The 26,655-nt window shown below is 43.8% G+C and overlaps 1 protein-coding gene across 1 annotated transcript in view; it reads right to left on the bottom strand.

Moving 5' to 3' along the window:
• The window catches only part of CNTN5 (contactin 5), a 2,004,044-nt gene that overhangs the window by 86,910 nt on the left and 1,890,479 nt on the right, over nt 1–26,655 (bottom strand). The window contains exons 21-22 of the mRNA XM_040340187.1: nt 24,913–24,983; nt 24,523–24,757 (exon numbers count right to left, since the gene is read on the bottom strand). Of these exons, the coding sequence (XP_040196121.1) occupies nt 24,523–24,757; nt 24,913–24,983 (306 nt within the window). The remainder of the gene's footprint in view (nt 1–24,522; nt 24,758–24,912; nt 24,984–26,655) is intronic.

Here is a 26,655-nt window from a genome sequence, read left to right as displayed (position 1 = left end):
GCACGCTCTTGGCTACTAAGTGGGGAGGATGTCAGTCAGTTGAGGCGTAGAAAGAGAACCTCTTTGTCTGGAAAGGAGAAGGTTGAGAATGCCGGAAAAAAGGAAAGAAAGTAAGAAAGAGAAAAGGGCAATGTGCCTGAGGGTATCACAATTTCAGTAACGTTTGGTCAAAGCATGAAGCGTAAGGCGTAAGCGTAGGATATCTAGGGTTGCCAAACTCGCAAAAACTGGTCATGGTAATCAGAGAGTATAGATGTTAATTTCTCATTGTTATTCATGCGATGTTTCACCATTTCGGAGCCGAGTGCAGGAGTTTTCCAGGCCTTCGCTATAGTTAGCTTAGTTGCGACAAAGTGGCATGTTTCCAGTTTTCATTTTGCCCGTGGTAAGGATTCTATAGGTTTGAAAAGGAGGGCTTTGCAGGGGTTTCTCTTTACATCTGAACAAAGTAATGTTCATAAAAGCGAGTGAGCCTGGATCCACAGTCTAGTCACCATAAGGGCAGTTCCACCAGATATGGGACATCGTCTCTGGCTGGGAAAATCAAAGTTGGTGGATAATAGGGGAATTATACGGGCCAGGTGCACTGGTGTATAGTACTACTGGTATATAACCTTATAAGTTATGAATGACTACATTTCTGGAACTCTTTGAAGCAGCTTGAAGCATAATCTGCCAATCCAGTGGTGCCAATGCCACAGTTAGTGTTTCCAGTGTTGTTGGAAGGGGAGCATTTGCGGTTTCCTAGAGGATACAATCAAAGAGTAAATCAAAGATATAGGGCCAGATTCACAGTCGAGATACGACAGAGTATCTCAGATACTCCGTCGTATCTCTCAGAGTATCTATGCGACTGATTCATAGAATCAGTTACGCATAGATAGCCCCTAGATCCGACAGGTGTAATTGTTTTACACTGTCGGATCTTAGGATGCAATACCGCGGCCGCCGCTGGGGGGAGTTCACGTCGTAAACCAGCGTTGGGTATGCAAATTAGTAGTTACGGCGATCCACGACGGTTTTTCGCGTTCGCTACATCGCTGCTAGTCTAGTTTCCCGTCGCAAAGTTAGTCGTCGTTTTAGTGCCCTAACTTTAGACAGCACACGTATGTGCTGTTTAAAGTATGGCCGTCGTTCACGCGTCGAAATGTAAAAAATGTTTCTTCTTGCGTAAAACGTCCGGGAATACGAAAGTACGCTACGCACGTCGTCGCCGTTAGAAAAAATGACGTCACTTTGCGCAAAGCACGGCGGGAATTTCAAAACGGAGCATGCGCAGTAGGTCTGGCACGGGAGCGCGCCTAATTTAAATGGCAAACGCCCCTTTGAATTACGCGGGCTTACGCCGGAGGCTGCCAGCGTAAGTTTTCACACAAGTGCTTGGTGAATCAGGCACTTGCGATGAAAACTTGCGGCGGTGTAACGTATCTACGATACGTTACGCCGCCGCTAGTCTATGTGAATCTGTCCCATTATACCCGTGGAATGTGGCTGTGACCTGCATATGCTCTCGAAGGCTAAAAGAAGGTAGGGTGTTGAATGGGACCTGAGGAGCCTCTGAGTAAAATGATGAAACTGAAATGTTCTCGTAGCGGTATAGGTGAAAGGACCCTTCATTGGTAAAACCGCCATGTTTGCTTCAACTGGTTCCCTGGCTGCAAGAGATTATCTTTGAAACTTTTATATCTACCTTCTATTTTATCATTTTAAAGGATAAATATGATTCTTTATGAAAAGGAAAAAAAAATATGTAGCTGGAAAGAACATTTAAATTGTCAGCTGACATAGGAATAAACAGATCCATACTAATGGAGTGTTCTTAGTACATGACATCTGTTAATGAAGTCACTTTTTACTCTTTGCTTCCAATGAAACGGATGAAAGTCAGCACCTGTGATCAGTAGGAATGCTCACGTAGGAGTGTGACAAGGAGGAATTGTCAGGGAATGCAGAGACGAGGGTGACAGGGGCACAGTGGTGCTGCATTGTCACTGATTTACAGTATTAGGCAAGCCTGAAAACAGCTGTGCCACTGATGAGCCAGATCCATTAAAATGAATGAGGCAGATGCTTTCATGGAAGCAGATGAACTGCTTTGCTTTGAAATAATGCACATTGAAGTGATACTCGGCTTAAAATAAAATGTTTTGAAGCCACTAATGGCTATGGCCTACCTATAAATAAAAAAAACATCTTTATCTGTGCAGGCAGGTGTTGGCTCAGTCAGTGTCTTCAATGTTGTTTTCTAGCACAAAGCAAGAGAATCTGGCACTGGGACTCATATTTTTTAGGTACGGTGAGCTTCAGCACAAAGTATCCCAGGACAAGAGAGGCCAATGTGCAAACAAAGGGTACATTCTACATAAGGGAGGGGTAGGGTTCATTCATGCCAAAGTGCGATTGGATTAGTTCACGCTAAATGTGATGACCCACATTTTTAATGTGCTGAACATGTAGGCTGTGGTGAATTTAAATTCCTTCTTAATTGCACATTTACAATAAAATAAAAAGAATTGCGCTATAGCACATCAAAGTGTGTCAACGTAAATGCTCTATGGGATGTTAAAAGAAAAAGCACAATTCATTTAAGCAGCCAATGTTTGATCATTTTTTACGTTTGTATTTTACAGTATTCAGCTACCATTTTCAGAAGAGTTACACTATAGGGTGGATTTACTAAAGCCAAATTGACTGTGCACGGTCTGTGCGCCCTGCAATTTCACTCAGCATGGGCATTTTCTCCAAAACCTAGTAAATGGGGTACATTTTCCTTGCATGTGAATGGGTATTCTTTGCAAAGTGAAGCTTTACTTAATTTACTAAACTCTGATGCAAATGCCTTAGCAGAGTGCAACTGCAATTGCATAATGCATTATTTGCCTAGTTTTGTCCATTTGTCTAGTTTTAAATGACAGTCGGGCAAGAGCTCTCTCATTCTGGGTGGATGTCATATGACGTCCTCCCCAGACTGCGCTGCGCTGTGGCGTGATCTATCACCCACTGTCACGGCACAATCTGTCATCCGGTCATCCACCAGACACAGCGAATGACAAATCAGTGTACTGGCCCGCTGCCTGTACCATGTGATCGCTGTGACCAATCACAGCAGATCACATGACAATTCTACACAATGGATGGCTTTAATTTATTGTTCACAGTAATCACATGGTACAGACGGGGCCAAACTCAGCCCATATGTAACATGTGAATAGCTGTGGTCAATCACAGCTAATCACAATAGTAAACAATTCACTGTTATAAGCAATAATAGTGTGTAAAAGAAAAAAAACAATCTTGATCACCTCCTAGAGTAGTACAGTGGTCCTATGGTAACACTTTATAGCTCTGGTCAAAGTATGTTAACAAAAAAAAAATTGTAATAAAAAGCACTGTGCACTCTGCAATGGCACTCAGCATGGACATTTGCTCCAAAACTTAGTAAATGCTGTAACGTTCTTCTGACTTCCATCATCCAATCATCTCCAAGCAAAAATTCAGTTTTTTTTTTTAAATCTTCCTTGCATGTGATTGGGTATTCTTTGCAAAATAAAGCTTTACTTTGTTTACTAAGCTCTGAAGCAAATGCCTTTGCAGAGTGCAACTGCAATTGCAAAGTGCACTGTCTATTAGCCTAGTTTTGTCTATTTGTCTAGTTTTAAATGACGACTGGGCAAAAACTCTGGGTGGACGTCATAGCATCCTCCCCAGAATGGGCTGTGCTGTGGCATGATCTGTCACCCGCTGTCACAGCGCGATCTATCATCCAGTCATCCAACGGACACAGTAAATGACGGATCGGTGTACTGGCCCGATGCCTTACCATGTGATCGCTGTGACCAATCACAGCAGATCATATGACAATTCTACACAATGGATGGCTTCACATTATTGTGTACTATTGTGTTGATCTCTGTGATTGGTCACAGTAATCACATGGTACAGACAGGGCCAAACACAGCCCATCTGTACCATGTGAATAGCTGTGGTAAATCACAGCTAATCACAATAGTAAACATTGGATGAATGCATTTCATTCATAAAAATGGTTGCTTATAAGTGAAATTCCCTGTTATAAGCAATAATAGTGTGCAAAAGTAGTACAGTGGTCCTATGGTAACACTTTATAGCTCTGGTCAAAGTTTGTTAACAAAAAAAAAGAAATACATTGTAATAAAAGAAAATATAAAACAAACAAACATGAGAATTGCATTATTTGTTTTACATACTGTCACCAGTCAGTGTCCCTGACAACTTCAACACTAGTTATATGATGATGCTGAATTGCACTGGTGACAGTATGTAAAAAAAAAAATACTTTGATATATAAATAAAAAAACTTTTTAAAATGTCTTAATTTTCCCCAAAAATGTAACAACAAAATTACAACTTCAAAAAAAACTTGCCATGCCTTTTACTAAATACATTGGACTGTCTACTTTCCAAAAGGGGGTCATTTTGGGAGATATTTGTGCTGTCCTGGCATTTTCAGGTCTCAAGAAATGAAACAGGCCATCAGTACATCTGGATTGATCACTTTTAAGATATACAGTATATACCATAGTTTGTGGACTCTAAAACTTTCCTATAGACTAAATATCATACACTGATTTGGGGGTATTTTCACCAAAGAAATGTAGCAGAATACATTTTGGCTTAAATTCATGAAGAATAATTATTTGTTTGAATTTTTTATATAAGAAACAAAGGGAAAACGTTTTTTTTTTTTAAAATCGCCAAAGGAAAGCTCTATTTCTGTGAAAAAAATAAATACAAATGTAATTTGGGTATATTCAATCAACCCATGTGTGAGTATACCCTCTGCATATTATTTGACTTTGCCCAACTCAAATGGATGCACTTTTCAAATACAAATGGCGTAACTTTTAAGTGTTTTTAATTTGTTGTTTTCGTTATAACATGGTCTCTCCACAGATATACACAAAATCCAACTTTGGGTGTCTCCTGAAGAAGTGGGCACTGCCCCACGAAACACGTAGAGGTAAGAGCCCTTGTGAATTAGGAAATATATGTGCCACCAATTATATTTGGCACCTTGTATGTACATTGTTGATTTGTCTCTTATGAAAACACAACTAAAGACTGATCTGTGCTTGTTTTTATGTATTACAAAATACATTTTGTACTTTTTTAACATTTGATGTATTATTTTACCCAGCATCACTCAGAAAAGTCCCATGGCCATATTTATTATTTTTTTTACAATTTGTTTTTTCCTGAATATTGGGGACTGAGTGCTGCTCTTGTCTGAGCATAAGTGGCCTTCTTTCTTCATGTTAATATGGGTTTAGTGTTGCATTCAAAGTGTGACAGCGCTGAAAGCTGAAAATTGGTCTGCCCAGGAAGGGGGCGAAAGTGCCCGGTATTGAAGTACCTTTTCTGAACATTCAAGGACTGAAAAATCCTACTAATGCCATACATCGGTCGAATTCCAGACAAATTTTCTTTCAAAAATCAGAAATTTTGTGATCCAATGGTGTCGCCATTGATTTTGAAATTTGACCAACCAAGCCTTAAATTTTCCCTCACGCTGCTACAGAAAAGAATTTTCTTTCCTTTCCGTGAATTTTCTTTAATTGCGCTCAAGCGCATTTCTTTTTCGATTATATTTCTCACACGATTCTCCCGTCATTGATTAGAAAATAGTTTGTTTTTCAATACATTTCACTCAAATTTGATGGCTGCACGAAAATCGTTCATTGCTGCAGTCCACTAATGGTGCAAAATTCAAACAAAATTTCTTAGATACTATTTTCGAAAGAAAATTGTTTTTTCAGGAGCAGTGATTTTAATGACGATTAAAGTCTAAAAAGAAAAAGAAAAACATTCCTTTAAAATTGGTGCCTGGGGGGGGGGGGGGGGCCCCTTAGTCTGCCTGCAAAGTGGATCTGTAGCATATATAGAACATGCTGCAGTAAAAATAAATTTTCAAAAGAAAAAAAAGAACGTTTAAAATTTCTCACGATTGCAATTGCCCCCACCCAGCTATTGGAAAAAAAAAGAAAGAAAAAAACACTGTCCCCCCCAATGCATTATTTTTTTTCTTGATTTTAAGGGGAACCCCATGCCAACACTTTTTTTAAATGGTGTGGATGCCAGACCCTTATCTGAGCACACCCTCTCCTGAACCATACCAGGCCACATGCCCTCAACATGGGGGGGGGTGGGTGTTTTGAGGCAGGGGGTTGCCCCCGCCGCAAAGCACCTTGTCCCCACGTTGATGGGAACAAGGGCCTTATCCCCACAACCGTGGTCGGTGGTTGTAGGGGTCTGCGGGCAGGGGGCTTATCAGAATCTGGAAGCCCTCTTTAACAAGGGGGCCCACAGATCCTGGCCCCCCACCTATGCAAATGAGTATTCAGTACATAGTACCACTAGCCATTCACCAAAAAAAGTGTAAAAAAGTAAAATACAGAGACAGCTTTTGACAATGCCTATATTAATAAATAAAAAAATTGTGTCCCCCCGATGTAAATCCATCATCAATCCCGCCGTCTTTGAATGTTTCGGAAATTAAAAGTTAGATCTCTCTATCAAACTTTCATGAATACAGCCAGCTATTAAGGTCTACATCCTTATACAACCCCCACTGCAATCTCATTATTCTGACTGGCTTGTACACTTCGATGAGAATTTGTTTTTGGCACGTGTAAATGTAGGAATTCTTTGCAAGAGCACACATATTTATTGGACTGATTATCAGATGAATTGTATCTCGGCAAATCAACAGCATAGGAATAGTGAATAACTACTGCAAGCTGACTGATGGATGAAGCTATCAATTTATCCCTGCTGCATAATTGACGCTAACATTTGAAAAAGCTGTGAAATGAGGTGTCAAGTCACAGGTCACAACATTGTCTTATTTCACATACTGAGCACATGCGCATACACTGGATTTCAGGTGAAAGTTTTTACTAATTTAGTTTGTGACTTAAATAGACGCATTCACCAGACCATTCTTTTTAACAAAGATCTTTCCATAAGATGATATGTGCATTTAGCGTACTTTAGGCATTTTCTTTTTGTTTTGTTTTTACGTTTCAGATGTAGCACTCGCTGTGTAGGTTACTATGATGATAGGTACATTTAGTTCTTTTTGGCTCCTCTGTAATACTTGGAGCAGCTATTGATTTTTTTAAAGCGGGGGTTCACCCTAAAAACTATTTTCTAACATTACATTGAGCTCACGTTCGACATTGACAGTATGCCAATTTCTTTTTTTTTTTTTTGCTGTACATACCTCGTATAGCTATTTTCTTACCCAGCTTCCGGGTAGTGCCTCCCGCGGGAGTGGGTGTTCCTATGCAGCAGTTAGTGATTGACATGATGACAAAAACTACCCCCCCGTCGCATAATGAGCGTCACGAGTTGACTCGACGTTCGGCTTCTTTCGGCAACTTGTGACGCTCCTTATGCGACGGGGGGTCGTTTTTGTCATCAAGTCAATCACTAACTGCTGCATAGGAACGCCCACTCCCGCGGGATTCACTACCCGGAAGCCGGGTAACAAAATAGCTATACAAGGTATGTACAGCAAAAAAAAAAAAAAAAAAAATTGGCATACTGTCAATGTCGAGAGTGAGCTCAATGTAATGTTAGAAAATTGTTTTTAGGGTGAACCCCCACTTTAAGCTGTTCTAGATCTCACAGGCTGCAGGTTTGATTGCCTCTACCTGCCTTCTGGAGGCTTCCATAGTCATAGTCAAATGGGCAGCTTGAATACATATTGTGCTGCAGCAAGTCCTTGGGGAGGTGTGCCAAGTAGGTGGCTGGGGGCATAAATCAGCTTATGCTCTCTGCATACATCAGCAGTTTAGTAGTCAATATTTACATATCAGTAACAGCATAGTCTGGGCAACTGAGATTGAATGTTTTGTATTTAAAAAAAAAATGAAGTGTGTTGTAAACAGCTGACAGAGTATTATGAAGGTACTCACATGCTTGAGGAACAGAAAGGTTCACTTTAATCACTTAAAGTGATTGTAAAGTCTCTTTTTTTCTATAAAAATAACAAGCATGTTATACTTACCTCCACTGTTGCAGTGGATTTGCATAGAGCAGCCTGGATCCTCCTCTTCTCGGTTCCCTCCTCGGTGCTCCTGGCCCCTCCCTCCTGTTCAGTGCCCCCACAGCAAGTAGCTTGCTATGGGGAAACCCGAGCCGAGTCACAGCTCCCTGTATCCATTCAGACACAGAGCCATGGGGACCCGAGCTCTCTCTCACCTGATTGACTAGCTGACTTTGATTGACAGCAGCGCAAGCCAATCAGGAAGGAGAGTCTCGGACGGCCGAGACACTTGTAGACATCGTTGGATAGAGAGTATTAGGGGGGCTGCTGCACAAAGAAGGCTTTTTATCTTAATGTATAGAATGCATTAAGATAAAAAAAACTTTTGACTTTACAACCGATTTAAGCGCCGGATGATTTTACCCCCTTCATGTCCAAGCCATTTTTTGCTATTGAACACTGCGCTACTTTAACTGGTAATTGCGTGGTCATGTTCCCAAACAAAATGTATATCATTTTTTTCACACAAATAGAGCTTTCCTTTATTAGTATTTGAACACCACTGGGTTTTTTATTATTTACGATATAAATAAAAAAAGTTTAATAAAATTTGAAAAAAAAATTTTTACTTTCTGCTATAAAACATATCCAATCAAGAAATCCCAAAAAATCTAATTTCTTCATAAATTCTGACCAAAATGTATTCTTCTACATGTCTTTGATTAAAAAAATCCCAATATGTGTATTGCAACAGATCTGCAGCAGATCACGGTTTTTATTTTATTTTATTTTCTTTTGCGCCGGTGACACCTATAACCAATATGTGTATATTGATTGGTTTGCGTGTAAGTTAAAGCACCTACAGACTATGGCATATATATATAAAAAAATATAATACAAATGGTGGGGATCAGCGACTTATAATGGGACTGCGATGGTCAATCTGACACTAACTGACACTGGGGGGAGCTGACTAATCGACACTGACATCAGTGACATTATTGCAGTCATCAGTGATAATACTATACACTGTCACTGTACTAATGACACTGGCTGGGAAGGGTTTAACATCATGGGAGATCAAGGGGTTAAATGTGTGCCTAACTATATCTAATGTGTATAACGTATGCTGCTTTTGCTAACGCCCCATACACACGATCAGAATATCGCACAAAAAATACTGCTTTCTAAGTGATCGTACAATTATCTGATCGTTTTACACAGCTGTCATTTCTAAATTTTCCAAAGGGGACAATTTTTCTCGTACGATACCAGATCGTACGATTTTCGTTTGATCACTACAGTTTTCATCCAAAAATACAATACAAATACACTACAACACATTACATCACTTCCAAAATGTTTTTCTGTCATATGAGAATTTTCGTACTTTAGTAACCTATTGGTTTTCGGTATGGAGACGAAAAAAACAGACTTAAAGAGGAAGTAAACCCTGATGGATTTTACTTTTTTCCCCTGCAAATTATAAGCATAATTGGCTAGTATGCATCGCATGAATGAATGAATGAATGAAAAACTTATATAGCGTGGCACATGCGAACTGAATCGCCTCTGGGCGCTTGTTAGCTCATTATGTGGCACTTACCTGCAATGGAAGCCCGCAATGTCCCAACTGGTGGCAGGATCCATCTTCACCCGCCACGGACTCCAGCTCTGTGACTGGCCAGGTTTGCGTGACGTCACTCCCATGCATGTGCACGGGAGACGTCAGTCACAGCACTTGCTAGTCACAGCGCATTCGCATTCGCCGATGACATTGGCGCACTACAAGGTAAATATCTCCTAAAGAGCGAATGTTTATAAAATATTTACAGTACCTGTAGGTAAGCCTTATTACAGGCTTACCTATAGGTACAACTTCTGCGTTGGGGGTATACAACCACTTTAACCACTTTACCCCCGGACCATTATGCAGCTAAAGGACCTGGCCCCTTTTTGTGATTCGCCACTCGCTGACAATTGCGAGGTTGTGCAACGTGGCTCCCAAACAGAATTGGCATCCTTTTTTTCCCACAAATAGAGCTTTCTTTTGGTGGTATTTGATCACCCCTGCGGTTTTTATTTTTTTGCGCTATAAACAAAAATAGAGCGACAATTTTGAAAAAAAAAACAATATTTTTTACTTTTTGCTATAATAAATATTCCCAAAAAAAGATATAAAAAAACATTTATTTTTTTCAGTTTAGGCCAATACGTATTCTTCTACTTATTTTTGGTAAAAAAAAAATCGCAATAAGCGTTTATTGATTGGTTTGCGCCAAATTTATAACGTCTACCAAATAGGGGATAGTTTTATTGCATTTTTATTAATATTTTTTTTTCTAGTAATGGCGGCGATCAGCGATTTTTATCGTGACTGCGACATTATGGCGGACACATCGGACACTTTTGACACTGTTTTGGGACCATTGTCATTTTTACAGCGAACAGTGCTATAAAAAAAGCACTGGTTGCTGTAAAAATGACACTGGCAGACAAGGGGTTAACCAGGAGGGGGCGCTGTAGTAGTTAAGTGTGCCCTAAGGGAGTTTTCTTACTGTGGGGGAGCATGGCTGGGCGTGTGACGTCACTGATTGTCGTTCCCTATGACAGGGAACAGACGATCAGTGTCAGTCTCACTAGGAAGCATGGGGGGAGGTTTGTTTACACTTACCTCTCCCCGTTCTTCCTCTCTGTGACCCGATCGCGGAAAACCAGCGGCGATTGGGTCTGCGGTTCCCACGGGGACAGTCATGCTGCATGACCCACGGCTGGGTTTTTAAAGGGGACGTACATGTACGCCCTTGTGCCCAGCCGTGCCATTCTGAAGACGTATATCTGCGTGTGGCAGTCTTCAAGCGGTTAAGAGATCTCTCAGTTTCTCATTCCTGCTTTGCAGGGATGAGAAACTGAAGCCTCGTACACACGACCGAGGAACTCGACGGGCGAAACGCATCGTTTTCCTCGTCCAGTTCCTTGTTAAGCTGTCGTAGAACTCGACAAGGCAAGTTTCTCCATTCCCGTCGAGGAAAAAGAAGACATGCTCTCTTTTTGGTTCAACGCGATCCTCTACAGTTTCCTCGTCTAAAAATGTACACACGACTGGTTTCCTCGGCAAAAAAAAAATCCCAGCAAGTTTCTTGCTGGTTTTTGCCGAGAAACTCGGTCGTGTGTACGAGGCCTGAGAGATCTCTCACTCATCAGCAGGTCCCAGCTATGAATTGTTGGCCGAGACTTGCTGAAAGGCTCCCACTGGGTGCTGGCAGTGGGACGTGCAATGTGTGCACCCTAAACCAGGAAGTAGGCAGCGCTGTATGGGTACATCGCTTTGCCTACACCAGCCGATTTCCCACAGTACATTGCGGTAGGGTGGAAAGTGGTTAAAGTGAACCTGTGACCATTAGAAAATTACAAGCTGACACCTACCATGTGTGTTGCAAACACCTTCAGGTGCCTTTATGTCATTTTGGTTCTTCTACACAGTGCCACAGTATAGTATCACCAAACAGAGGTGTGCTTTATTCCAAAAAATAGGATCCAGCTTTATGGACAATGGCTCTGGCCCTCTGGCTAGCTATTACTAAGGCCTCGTACACACGACTGAGGAACTCGACAGGCGAAACACATCGTTTTGCTCATCGAGTTCCTTGTTAGGCTGTCGAGGAACTCGACAAGCCAATTTTCTCCATTCCCGTCGAGCAAAAAGAGAACATGCTCTCTTTTTGGCACGTCGAGTTCCTCGACAGTTTCCTCGATGAAAAATGTACACACGACCGGTTTCCTCTGCAAAAAAAATCTCCCACCAAGTTTCTTGATGGATTCTGCCGAGGAAACCGGTCGTGTGTACGAGGCCTGAGGCTGCCCATCACAGTGATGGGCCAGTGGTGAGGCACAGGAGGTAGGAGGTGGTGGGTTAGTACCACTCAGTGTGCAGATCACCCTTGGCACCATTTCAAATATGAAAAAGGTGGCACAGCAAGTGGGGGATCATGACAAAGAAAAAATAATTAGGTGTAACCGCGACCATGAAGAATATGTAACACAATAAGTGGAACACATGAAAAAGGTGAGCTTGAAGCTAACCGCCAACGATATATACAAACACAAATCTTCGGAGAAGTCTTGCCATAATGAACGGAGTTTATTTAAATCAGCGGGTACACTGAACAAGCAGCAAGTAACTTAAAGCGTTTTAAACCCTTAGTACTTACTCATAAGAAGACCTCAAGGTCAAGGTACTTGTACGATGCTGCTTGTACACCATGCTCTCTGATTTAAATACCCAGCGATGCGGCAAGACTTCTCGGAGGATTCCTTGTATCTGTATTTATTGTTAATAATAATAGAACCTGGCAAGGTCTGAGGCATCGGCATCGGTGAAGCTAAGTGTAAAGCAGGACTGATAGCTGGATCTCCCTTGCGACAACGGAGGCTTATTTGTATGTCTCATTAAAATTAACCGATCTCTAGTTACACAAAAAAAAAAAAAAAGGAGGTGAAATTCAAACTACAGGCACACAAAAACAAACACAAATGAATGCAGCTCTGTGTTCATTAATATATTCATAAATGTATTTTTTAATGTAGGCAGTATGGGTCCTTGGGTACTTTGCATTAGCCTATTTCAGTCCCTTTACAATAGAGCTCAGATTGGGAGAAAAAGAAGCAGCACAAAAAAGCTGCTCATGTACTGTTAGGATGAAAGAGCAGAATGACAGAAGCAGTCTATTGCTTGTCCTTCACCATCCAGTCACAGGCAAGACCCGCAAGGGCTTTTTACGCAAACGGCTGGAAGGCAGTAAAAACAGGCGACGGAGCCACAGTTTTACCTGCGTCTGTCTGACCGCCTACCCGAATCTTAATATTGCAGCCCAACTAGGCTGTTCCCATGCCATGAAGCTTTGTTTTACAGCTGCAGTATTTTATTTCGAGCAGCAGAGATTGAAAAGAGGCGCCACCTGTCAAATGCGCCCAATGGGGCTGCGCCGCAACTGCCTCACAACCATGTGCAATGCACGCGATTATGGCACAGAAGTGCAGCATTTACAGAGATAAGTCAGGTGGTAAGGGAGGGGATATAACGCCTCCATAACACCTGTCAAATGCCCTCTAAAAAATGAGACTAATGCAGAACGTGGCATGTGTGAAAGAACACTAATGCCTCATGCACACTGGGCGTTATAACGTTATACAAATGCCAGTAGCTTTGCAGTGAGTTTTTCAAACTTCTTCAACGTTTTTTTAGTATTTTTTAGCGTGTTTTTTTTTCAATGAGGTCAAAAACTTTAAATAACGTTGGTGATCCACGTTTTTGAGCTTTATCAGCGTTTTTTTGAGTATTTTAACTAGGGTTGTCCCGATACCGATACCAGTATCGGTACCGATACCAAGCATTTGCCCGAGTACTTGTACTCGGGCAAATGCTCCCGATGCTTCACCCGATACTTGTACTGTCGGCGGTGATCAGTGCATGGGAAAGTTACAAGCACCGATCACTGCTGATTTTAAAGCAGCTGAAAGCGGCTGTGTATCCCGTGTATGCCGCCGTGTATCCCGTGTATGCCGCCGTGTATGCCGCCGTGTATCCCGTGTATGCCGCCGTGTATCCCGTGTATGCCGCCGTGTATGCCGCCGTGTATGCCGCCGTGTATCCCCTGGAAATGTCAGAATGGAGAGCGGGGTAGAAGCCGGTAAATCCGGCTCCTTACTGCTCTGAATGGACAGAGTCAGTGATCACTTACTCTGTCCATTCACATAACTGAAACATTGTAACCTGTGTTTACAAATGTTTCAGTTTATGAATGAAGAGAAGACGCTGTCTTCACTCCATTCATTTTCAGCGCAGCTAATGCTGCTGAGAAAGGGACAGGGGAACATGTGTCCCTAGTCTTTTTCCCTGTCTCAAAGGGAAGATGTCAGAGGTCTGTTAAGACCCCTGATATCTCAACAAAGCCCCCCCCCCCCTCCCCAACAGGGCTGAAAAAAATAAATAAAAAAATAAAGAATAAAAAAACAAAAGAATAAAAAAAAATTATTGTAGAAAATAAAAAAATGAAAGAAAAAAACACACCGACACTGTCCACCCCCTTAAAAAAAAAGAAAGCATTATAAATAAAAAAAATAAAAATTAAAAACAAATTGTTAAAGATAAAAAAAAAAACATACTGACACATGTGCCGCTGTCACATGAGATTAAAAAAAAAGTATCTGTATTCGGTATCGGCGAGTACTTGAAAAAAAGTATCGGTACTTGTACTCGGTCTTCAAAAAGTGGTATCGGGACAACCCTAATTTTAACGTTAGAGAGCTTTCACAGCTAAAAAAATCCTCTTAGAACCCCAGCCAAAAACAGTTGATAACAGCCTATGTGTGAATGGACACATAGGATAACATGCTGGAGAGTTTATTGACTGTAGAAAAAAATGTCTAAAGCCAAAAACAACAGCTGTAAAAATGTCCAAAAACCTCCAGTGTGCATGAGGCCTGAGCCTGGGTTCACACTGCCACAGCTTCAAAGTCGCACGACTTTCACGTGACTTTGAATCTGACATCCCTGAGCGACTTTATCGTGTCTCGCATACAACGTTTTTAACAGAAGTCAATGCAGGTCGTATTGAAGTTGCACCAAAAGGAACCTTTTTCTAAGTCGGAGAGACTTGAGTCACACCGATTGGAAAGGTTCCGTTGCAGTTAATGGAGGGCGACGTTGAACTCTCAAGTCGCATGACAAGTTACGGCAGTGTGAACCCCATACACTATTATACACTATTTAATGAATAAAAAAAAAAAGTTAAAACAATTGCAAATGTAGAACTGGTAGCGAGATTGCTGTGTTCCAGATGTAAGCTCCAACCACCGTGCTCTCAGAAAGTGCAACGTGCATATTAAAGGGCTTCACCCGAAGTGACAATCAAAATGCGCTGACCAGATTTAAGCGGCCATAATTGACCTCCAGCCTAGGTTCACACTGCTGCGAATTCAAAATCGCGGTAAAATGCGGTAAAATTTCGCGGCTGCGATTTTGCAGCGATTTTGCCGCGATTTCGGCCGCAATTTAATGTAAATCGCGGCCCGAAATCGCAAAAAGTAGTACAGGAACTACTTTTTGAAATCGCAGATGCGGCGTCGCACTGATTAGGACAGTGCCATTGCCGACAATTGCCGCCGATTTGAGATGCGATTTGACATGTCAAATCGCATCTCAAATCGTTCCAAATCGTACCCAGTGTGAACCAGGGCTCAGGCATATAAAGATTCTCTCAGGATCCTTCTTAATACAATCTCTCCCAAATAGGATCAATTCAAATCAACTACTCCTTAGTGAAAAAACTGTGTGTCCCAATAATTCAATCTGGAAAAATCCAAAAGGCTCCACCGCAATGAGCCACAAAAATGGGGATAGTGTAATACCATTTTTATTTAAAAGCTTTGCGGGGTAAAACAGTGCATACAGGCAAGTACACACACAGCTATGAATGAAGGTAGCGGATGGGTTTTTCACAGTGAGGCCTCGTACACACGGCCGAGTTTCTCGGCAAAAACCAGCAAGAAACTTGCTGTGATTTTTTTTTTTGCCAAGGAAACCGGTCGTGTGTACATTTTTCGACTAGAAAACTGTCGAGGATCCCGTCGAGCCAAAAAGAGAGCATGTCTTCTTTTTCCTCGATGGGAATGGAGAAACTTGCCTTGTCGAGTTCCTCGACAACAAGGAACTCGATGAGGAAAACGATGTGTTTCGCCCGTCGAGTTCCTCGGTCGTGTGTACGAGGCTTTACCAATATGCACCCCGGCATGCATCTAAAACCTAAAAAACATCGCTCCAGTGTGAAGGCGTATTCATTAAATAATTTATTGGTGTTTAAATGGACATTATTTACACTTGTTGCGCCCGTTTATACCTTTCTTTCTCTCACTAATTTTTGGAGCTGCACTTGTAATTTTTTATTGATAATTCTTAATTTTCATTATTATTGGCGCCATTTTCCACATTTCTCTATATGAACCCCACCTAGGTGAACACACCTAGCAATTTGAAATGTGCGTTTTTTTGTGCTTTTTTTTTTTTTTGTGCTTTTTTTGCCCGACGTGCATAAAGTCAATGGGCTTCCCTACGCAAAAAAAAAACACGGCAATAGAGCACCCTGGTTTGCCTGATATATATTGTGCTTTTTTTGCTGCGCTTGTGGTGCATAACAAATTTTATATTTAATTTTTTGCTGCCATTTGGGGTACCATTAACAATTTATGGCACCACAAGCGTGATACATTTTTTTTGTGTGTTCCAGGAATGCACAGATGTGAATGGAGCCTTAGGGCAGTGTTTCTCAACTCCAGTCCTCGGGGCGCACCAACAGGTCTTGTTTTCAGGCTTTCCATTATTGTGCACAGGTGATTTTATCAGTTTCACTGCCTTAGTAATTACCACAGCAGTTTGATCTGAGGGAAATCCTGAAAACATGACCTGTTGGTGCGCCCCGAGGACTGGAGTTGAGAAACACTGCCTTAGGGGGTTATTTACTAAAACTGTCTTGTGCAAAATCTAGTGTAGCTCTGCATAGAAACCAATCAGCTTCCAGGTTTTATTGCCAAAGCTTAAAGGAGAAGTCCAGCCTGAGCTTTTTAGTCTGGGCTTCTCCTCTGGGTTACAGGAGTGCAATTCGATTTGTACTCCTATGACCCGTTTTCAGTGGAGAGCGGTCTGAAGTCCGCTCTCCGCTGACGTAACTGCTATCAGTTGGGGCAATTCGTCATCACAACTTTCATGTCGAGATCCGCCAGCTGCCCTGATTGATGGCAGTCTCAGCGATTCAGCGAGCCGCTGAGACAGCCTCTCCCCACACCTCCACTGCTCGGCGCTCCAATGAGCGCTGAAAAATAGAGCATAAGCCATGCTGATTGACAGTCAGCATCGCTCTGCTTGGGGAGGAGTGAGAACCGAGCCATTGGCGGTGTTTGGTGGCTTGGTTCTCAGTGCAGACACGCCGGGGGACAGCGGCAGCATCAGCCTGATGCTCCATCCACCGAGGTAAGTACGAATAGCAAATAAAAAATAAAAAAACATACTTCTCTTTTAATTGAACAAGGTGCAGTTAGAACTTGATTGGCAACCATGTACAGCTGTACCAGATTCTGGGTGCACCAGTTTTAGTAAATCTCCCTCTTAGTGATACTTAGGGGTTGATTTACTAAAGGCAAATATGCTAGTGCAGTTGCTCCAAAGCTGAGCAGAAGTTCTGCTGACATCCATCATCCAATCAGCCAAATCCGTGGATATTTGTCCAAAGGGCGTTGGCCGTGAACTTGTTCTGCATACAGATGGCAGAACTTTTTCAGCCAACATTCACAAAACTACGTGTTTTTTCTGCTCTTTAGCACCACTCTTTGGGCAACTTCTGCTAATGTTGTCCTATGGTTAGCATTGGTTTGGAGCATGCGTGTTTGTACTTTGGATTTTAGTCCGACGGATTTCTGTACACGCGATCGGATAATCACATTAACACATTTGTTGTCGGACAATTTGAGAGCATGCACAGGCAACATTTGTTGTCGGAAATTCCAACAACAATTGTCCGATGGAACATACAGACGGTCGGATTATCCGTCAAAACACGTCCATTGGACAATTGTTATCGGAATATCCGATCGTGTGTACGGCCCTTTACTTACTACTCAATCAGCAGAAAAAATATCAGGTCTCCTCTTCTGGCAGACAAGACTGTGCTGGGTGACAGAGCTACATATACCTCAGAACTGGATGGACAGAAATACACCCCTTTGGCAGATAAAATACTGTAGCTCCCATTTATATATCACATAATGGGGTAGGTTTATTAAAACTGGAGAGTACAAAATCTGGTGCAGCTAGAAACCAATCAGCTTCCAGTTTTCTTTGTCAAAGCTTAATTGAACAAGCTGAAGTTAAAATCTGATTGGCTACCATGCACAGCTGCACCAGATTCTCCAGTTTAGGTAAATCAACCCCCCCTATATATACATATTTAGCAGTTTGCCTGGAGTTCAGCTTTAAAGTGATACTAAAGCTTTGTGGGTTTTAATAAAACATAACAAACATGTCATACTTACCTCCACTGTGCAGTTCGTTTTGCACAGAGTGGCCCCAATCCTGCTGTTTTGGGGTCCCACGGCGGCTCTTCCTCGCAATAGCTAACCCCCTCTGGTAAGCTCTCTCCCGAAAGGGGGTTTCTTGCGGGCGCGCTCCCGTGTCCTACACTCGGCGTACATAACCGCCGAGTGTATGACTTGGCCCCGCCCCCCAGTGGTCGTGTCATTGGATTTGATTGACAGCAGCAGGAGTCAATGGCTGCGCTGATATCAATCTATCCAATCAATGCGAGACTCCGTGGACAAGAGGATGCCGGGCTGCACAGCAGGTGAACAGGCTCAGGTAAGTAAAACGGGGGGGCTGAGGGGCCCGTGATTGCCGGGTGTTTTTTCAAAAGGATGCATTAAGGTGAAAAAACACAAACCTTTACAACCCCTTTAAAAATACTGGTTATGGGGGGAGTGGCCAACGACCATGATGTGAGGAGGTGCTTTGCCTGAGCTCTGTCCATGCTGCACACAATCCTACCTCAATCCTGCTGAACCGATTGCCATCCGAGGATTCCACCGATCCCTACAGCTTCCAGGAAGCCTTGTGCCCGTCGGGAGATGGTCAAATACGGCCCACCGATGGAGGAAGCCTCAGGATTCGTCTCGCAGGCCCCACCATGTGAAACTGGGAAAGATGGTGCTGGTCACCATGCTACAGGCTTATGCAGCCAGCCATCCTCCTCCAGGGCTACACCGAGGCAAAACCCAGCAGGGAAGGGTGAGTCACATTCTTCCCCTCCTATTCTGAGCCCAGAAGACCCCTTCCTCATATCACCAGCCAGGGACTCTGACCATGAGAATACTGACATAGATGCTGCTGATGTAGGCCCCACAGAGCCATCCCTGTCTCAGATCATGGCTGCCATCCAGCATAGCCATGCATCCCTGACCACTCAAATGGATTCTATTAAAACTGACTTATCCTTTCTGAAGCAGGATGTCCACAACCTCAGCCATAGAGTGTCTAATGCTGAACAACGCATCAGTACACTAGAGGATGAGATCCGTCCATTGCAGGGCTCTGTCAGGGAGCTGCGCCAGGCCCAGGAACACACTACAGATAGACTCACTGAAATGGAAGACCGTTTACGGAGGAGTAACCTTCGCTTCCTGGGGTTCCCAGAGGGGTCTGAGGGTAGGACCCCAGAAATGTTTATGGAAAGATGGCTGATCTCCACGTTTGGCGCTCCTACCTTCTCGCCACTATTCGCCATTGAAAGGGCACACAGAGTCCCCATGCGCCCCCTTCCTCCTGGGGCCCCACCACGGGCCATGATTATCAAGCTGCTTCATTTCAGGGACAGGGAGGCTGTTCTCAGAGCTGCCAGGGAGAAGGGAAGAGTGTCCTTTAATGGAAGCGGAATAACCATTTTTCCTGATTTCTCAGTAGCCACACAAAAGCAACGGGCCACCTTCATCGCCATTAAACGCAGGCTCCGTGAGCTTCAGCTTCCCTACGGCATGCTGTATCCTGCTCGTCTGAGAATCATCTACCAGGGCAAGGCCTACTTCTTTACTGATCCTAAGGAGGCATCCCACTGGGTGGACACCCTGGGACGTCCGGAACGCAGGAACCAGGACCGAAGGTCGCCCCCACACTGAAAGTGAACATGCTGAGTGTACTTTCCTTGACAACCCTTCTCTCAAATATTTTGGGGTGGTGGGGTACTCCCCTGCTGTGCCATGGTTTGCACACTATGTGTCCAGCCTGGAGGGCTGTGGTCATCCTGTTCCTGCTGATGCATTTACTATTATTTTCTTTGCCTTTTCTACCCCCATTTTTTGAACACCTTACCTGATGTTTTTTGAATCCTCCATCCTGATTCGGGATCACCTGATATGTTTGTTCTGTGCGGTTGCGGACAGCAGCCAGCGTCTAAGGACCTCTACCACTTCTCAGGGATTGTTGTTGGGGGGTTTGAGTCATGGCCACCCCGCCTTGCAATTTTGGTTTTGGGAACAAAGCTCTCATATGTTTGGGTTTGGGAGCCGGGAGGGTTAGGGTGGGTTGGGCTGTTCAGGAACTTTTGTTCGGGACTGTTTTTGTGTTTTTTGCACTTTTTCTGAAATGCTGGTACTTGTTGTTGCATGTCTATCTATGGGCCGGACTAGCTGGCCTTGCTACTATGCACCTGATATTATGTATTGCTGGAGCATTGTTATATGTTTCTGACTTACTCCTTAGTGTACGCATCCCTCGTGGTGCGTCGGGCGCCAGTTTCTGGCCACTCCCGGCGTGCGGCGAGGAATGGGTTCCTCCAGCCATACACTACATGCTTTTTCATGTCTAAATTACGTTTTGTGTCGTGGAATGTACGGGGGCTTAATTCAAAAGTGAAAAGATCGTTAATGTTTGAATATTTGGCGCGTCATAATCCGCATGTGATCCTACTCCAGGAAACCCACCTCCAGGGCTCTAGAGTAATGGCCCTTAAGCGGGCAAAAATCGCTTATGCTCTCCACTCCACATACTCTACTTATGCCAGGGGCACTTCCATCCTTATTGCCAAATCTGCACCAGTTAGCATTAAACATGTTAAGCTTGATCCTAATGGTTGCTTTGTGATTGTCGTGATAGAATTCATGGGTAAACCATATACGGTAACTAGCTTATATGCTCCGCCCCCATTCACTAAAGTATTCTTTGAGCGGGTAATGAACTCCATATTGGCGATAGCGGAGGGCCCCTTATTGATAGCGGGTGACTACAATACAGTATTGGATAATTCCATAGATAGGTTGCGTTGCTCTACACTACCTCCCACCCCCTTGGGATCCTTTTTAACTCAATTTGACTTGGTGGAGGTCTGGAGGTGGAAGCATGCGGATGGGAGGGAGTATTCTTGTCATTCTGAGTCTCACGGTACTTTATCCCGTATTGATTTATGTTTGGTCTCGTCAGATCTGTTGAATTCGGTGACTGAGGTCAAGTACCTCCCTAGGGCGGTGTCTGATCATTCCCCTTTGTTGGTGGACCTCGCCCTGGGCACCTCTCCCTCCTCCTATCGAGTGTGGCGGCTAAGCCCGTTATGGTTGGCGGATGAGGTTGTGGTGAACCAGTGTATGACAGAGATGGGTTCTTACTGGGTGACTAACAGGCAGAGCGCCTCAGTTCCGATGGTGTGGGACGCCTTTAAGGCCACCACACGTGGCTCTTTTGCTGCGGCCATTGGTCAGACGCGCAAGGCCTCGCTATCGAGACTGACAGATGCAGAGAGGTCTCTCAGAGAGGCAGAGGCCGCTTATTCAGCGACCCCCTCTCCTGAGACACACGCCGCTTGGAAGCATGGGGCCAGGGAACTGGACCTGGTGCTTTTGGAGCGTACTCAGAAGAAGCTGCTGTATCAGAATCAGCGGATCTTTGAGTTTGGGGATAAAAACAGTCGCCTCCTGGCGTATCTCTCCAGACCGGACTACCAGCCTTGTAGTATACCTAGGATTAAGGATTCCGGGGGAATTGTAGTAGAACAGAATGAGGAGATCATGGAGGCCTTTGTCACATTTTATTCTTCCCTTTATGCTACTAGAGCACATTACACAATTGTGGAATTGGATGACTATCTTTCTGAAATCTCACTGCCTAGGCTTCAGGCCCAACAGGCGACACTCCTTGACGCTCCTCTGACGGCTGAGGAAATTGGGGAGGCTATCCAATCCTTTGCCAGAAACAAAACACCGGGATTGGATGGTTTCCCCATCGAGTGGTATATGCAGTACAGGGATCTGCTTGTGCCTCATCTGGGCAGGGTGTATGATTTTGCTATCAGGACGGGGCAGCTGCCGCCTTCTATGTCAGAGGCACTGATTGTCCTTATTCCTAAGCCACACAAGGATCACCTCCTCTGTGAATCTTACAGGCCGATCTCACTCATTAATTCTGACGTAAAAATTCTAGCAAAGGTACTTGCCCGGCGACTGAACACGGTCATTACTACCATTATTGGTGCAGACCAAACCGGGTTCATCCCGGGGCGATCGACCTCCATCAACCTACGTAGATTATTCACTTATCTGCAGGCAACCCATGAAGAGATGGGCTCTAGGGCCGTTCTGTCCTTAGATGCACATAAGGCATTTGACTCGGTCGAATGGCCTTACCTGCTGGAGGTCCTGGCGAAGTTTGGATTCGGCAATACCTTTATCAGGTGGGTGCAACTACTGTACTCGAAGCCCACTGCTAGACTAAGAGTGAACGCAGCCATATCTGATCCCTTTCCAATAAAGAGAGGCACCAGACAGGGGTGCCCTCTGTCGCCGCTGCTCTTTGCGCTGGCAATAGAGCCTCTGGCGGCGTTGGTGAGGTCCTGTGGGGCAGTCGCGGGGCTGACGATCGGGGGTCTAGAGGAGAAGGTATCTCTCTACGCTGATGACATGTTAATATACTTGTCGGACCCCCAGTCGTCCCTCCCGGCCCTGCTGGATCTCATTGGGAGGTTTGGCCGCTTTTCGGGATTCCAGGTTAATTATGACAAGTCCATTCTGTTTATGATGGACCAGGCGACGTCGGTCCGGCTACCACCATCTTGTCCACTACAGATAGTCAGCTCCTTCCGGTACTTGGGAGTCATAATACAACATCCCATGGCCTCCTATGTCAAGACTAATTTAGACCCCCTCATAGGGCGCATGAAAACTACTTTCAAAACCTGGGCTAATCTTCCATTAACATTACTGGGTAGAATTAATATTTTTAAGATGATTTTCTTGCCACGATTTCTGTATGTTTTGGGTAATTCGCCAGTGTATGTCACAAAAAATAAATTCAAAGAGATAGATTCCATCCTCACCTACTTTTTGTGGGGAGGGGGGGGCGGTCAGGATTGCCAAGGACACCCTTCAGTTACCAGTACTGGAGGGCGGATTGGCCCTCCCCTGCCTTCAAATGTATTATATTGCCTCTCAATTGGCCCACGTACACTGGTGGTTTTACCCCGAAGCCAACAATGCAGCCACTGCATTGGAGGCAGCCATCCTCACCTCCTATGAATCCCTGCAAAATTAGATTCATCGTATGTCACTTGGGGGGCGGGAGGGAACGAGTATTATAGCTATGACTCTACGGATTATTAAACTCACTAAATTGCAAGTCCCCTCCAGCAGTAATACATACTCACCGAACACTCCACTGTGGGGGAATCCGAACCTTCCGGAATTTTTCCGTAGATCGGATGGGGGATACTGGTTGAAAAGGGGGGTAAAAACTATTTTACATCTGTTCTCAGGCAATGTGTTTCGTACTTTTGAGGAATTTCGTAGAGACTATAATCTGCCACGCACGGCTTACTTCCTTTACCTACAGATACGCCACACTGCAGCAACGCAGTTTGGCCTTCGTAACATAGTCATCCAGCTTTCTCGGCTGGAGCGACTACTAACTGACCCCTCGCACACCAAGTTAGTCTCCACATATTATGGGTCTCTCCTGCACACTACGACTCAAAGGCTGAGCAAAGCGGCTGCTAGCTGGAGAGCCGACATCCCTGAACTGACGGAGGAGATCTGGCAGGAGGTATTGCCCCTCCAGGTCCCTTCTGTCATTTCGTCCCGTGACAAGGTAATACAGACCAAACTGTTATATAGATCCTACTTCACACCATGCTTACTGTTCAAACTCAGCAGAATCCCCTCAGCGCTATGCTCCCGATGCGGCGCGGCCGATGGCACGTTCTTTCATATGATGTGGGAGTGTGCTCCGATTAGGAAGTTCTGGTCGGAGGTCACGGCCTTCATTAGCTCGCTGACTGAGATACCCAATATATGTAATCCTCTGAGGTGTTTACTGGGCCACATTGATGATGAGACTATATCTAAGAATATGCAAACCTTCCTGCGGATAGTACTGTTCTATGCTAAGAAGTCTATAACCTTCCACTGGAAGTCTCCATCCTTACCTACCATTACCTTTTGGTTCACCACCATCAATCGTGCTATACTGCTGTATAAGATGACATATGAGGCCAGAGGGTGTCCAAAAAAATTCTTGAAGGTCTGGGGCTCGTGGGTTGATTCCGAGAGCACCATACCTCCTGCTCCTTGAACTTTGACTGATACCTCTGCCCGTTGAATAGATCTAAGTGAGTAAATTAACGATTCTGTTGTTTTTCTCCCACCTTTCTCTGTGTGTTCTTATGAAAATGCTCAATGTGTACCAGCTACCAAAGTTTTGTAAAATGATGTACCGGGCGATGTTCGCCTAGGATGTGTGTTTCTTGTATTGTCTGTTTTGTATGTACAAAAATTTCAAAATAAAAATTTACCTTTAAAAAAAAAAAAAATACTGGTTATACTGTATTAGTTATAGCAACAGCCACCAATAAATATTCTGGTTTTGCAGAGTTCCCCTTTAACTGAATTTGCAATAATAATGTTAGGTTTCTCACCTCCCTCAGCAGAACAGATGAACACGATATCACTGAAGGGACCATCGCCTTTATTATTGTACACTCCAACTTTAACTTCAAAAGGTGTGAGCGGCGGCGTGCTTTCATCTCTGTAAATAAACTTGGAGGCATCGGAGGAGGTCACCATTTTCTCTTTCCATCCCCTGGTGTCATTTGGCCTGAATGCTACGATGTAACCAAACCCCTCACCGTTCTGAAATTCTTCTGAGACGGGCTGGAAAAGTCAGTGCATTATTTATTAACAACCAAGGAATCCAGAGTCCTGTGTCCACACATGCACATGAGATTGCAGGTCGAGTAAATATAAGGAATAACTTAACAATAAAATGAACGTCACTGCCGAGATAAATTTAATAAGGACAAGCATACCTCCCACGTTATCACCAGTTCATGGCGCCTTCCACTTCCACCGCTGACATTTGCTGGGGGAGTCTTGGGCACTAGAACAACAACAACAAAAAAAGCTACAATAGTAAACCTTAAAATAAAAATCATTATTATCAGTAAGGTTAGTGGATGAAACGATAAAAAATAAATATGACAGAATTTTGCCTACTCTACAGTAGGTATACTGTATATCACATTGCAATCTAGTTTGGCCTGTCAATCTATATATTCAGCTGGCCTACTGATTCTTGTAGAAATAATTATCTGTGTTTGTCAAAAGAAACACTTAACAACTGGGCATTAAATGATTTAATTTGCCTGCTATTCTTGCCTATCAGCTCCTCCCCTGCCAGAAGCCCGATTTGTGGGAGTTCCTAATGTGGAGCTCAGGCAAATCTCAGTTGCTTCTTCCCTCTGCTGTGAGTCCATCTATTGTTCAGTCAGTGTGTATGTTTTCCAGGCAGTCATGCTGACACTCCCCCACCTACTGCAAGCATAGTAATGGCAGCTGTCTTGTGGGGCGTGCTGTCGACCACTCTAGTTCAGCAGCCACTGCCCCTATCAAACCATTTTGTCGTCTGGGGTACAGAAAGAACTAAAGATCTGATTGATAAGACTTCGTCTTTATGCAGAGATGTCAAGTGTGTACAGCTCCCCTATTGGCTAACTTGTAAATTTCTATATTTAATACAATACCTAAAATGTGTAAAAATTTGACATATCAAGAACTACTACTACTTGCCGACCGTCTAACGGCAATATACGGCTGAGCAAAGCAACGTACCTGTTTGTTGCTTTGAAATTGCCGCCATGCGGTTGCAAGCATGCACGCTTCCGCGAGCTCCGTGACCGTGCCCACAGGACCCGTGGATTCGATGTCCGCCGGTGTCCCACGATTGTGTCACAGAGCTGCAGAACAGGGAGATGCCTATGTAAACAAGGCATATCCCTGTTCTGCCTAGTGACAGGACAGTGATCTACTGCTCCCTGTGATCGGGAGCAGTGATCACTGTCGTGTCACTTGTAGACCAGCCCCCACACAGTTAGAATCACACCCTAGGGCACACTTAACCACTTCATCGCCCCCTAGTGTTTAACCCCTTCTCTGCCAGTCACATTTATACAGTAATCAATGCATTTTTATAGCACTGATTGCTGTATAAATGACAATGGTCTCAAAACAGTGTCAAAAGTGTCCGATATAATGTTGCAGTCATAATAAAAATCGCTAATCGCCACCATTACTAAAAAAAATATTATAAAAATGCCATAAAACTATCCCCTATTTTGTAGACGCTATAACTTTTGCGTAAACCAATCAATATACTGTATATACTCGAGTATAAGCCGAGTTTTCCAGCACATTTTTTTGTGCTGAAAATGCCCCCCTCAGCTTATACTCGAGTCACCTTTTTGCGCTTGATCTCCCGGACTTTGGGGACCCAGTAATGGCCGGCTGTAAGTCCACTGGACCCGCACACATATAGCTCCACTCTTCCTTTACAAGTGTGCAAAGTTTGTTGGCCGGGGAGAACAGATTTTTCAAAGTCGGACACCCCTTCCATAGACTCCCATGTTAAAAGGTAATTTCTCTGGTAAATTTGGGGACCCGGTACCGGGAACTTGGGACAAATGTAGCCCCAGTTCTCCTCTACAAGTGTGCAAAGTTTGCTGTCTGGGGGACACCGATTTTTCAAAGCCGGACACTTTGACACCTTCTATATA

Source organism: Rana temporaria, chromosome 2 (genome assembly GCF_905171775.1).
Source record: "Rana temporaria chromosome 2, aRanTem1.1, whole genome shotgun sequence".
Lineage (NCBI taxonomy): Eukaryota > Metazoa > Chordata > Amphibia > Anura > Ranidae > Rana > Rana temporaria.
This window is presented reverse-complemented; position numbering and strand designations above follow the sequence as displayed.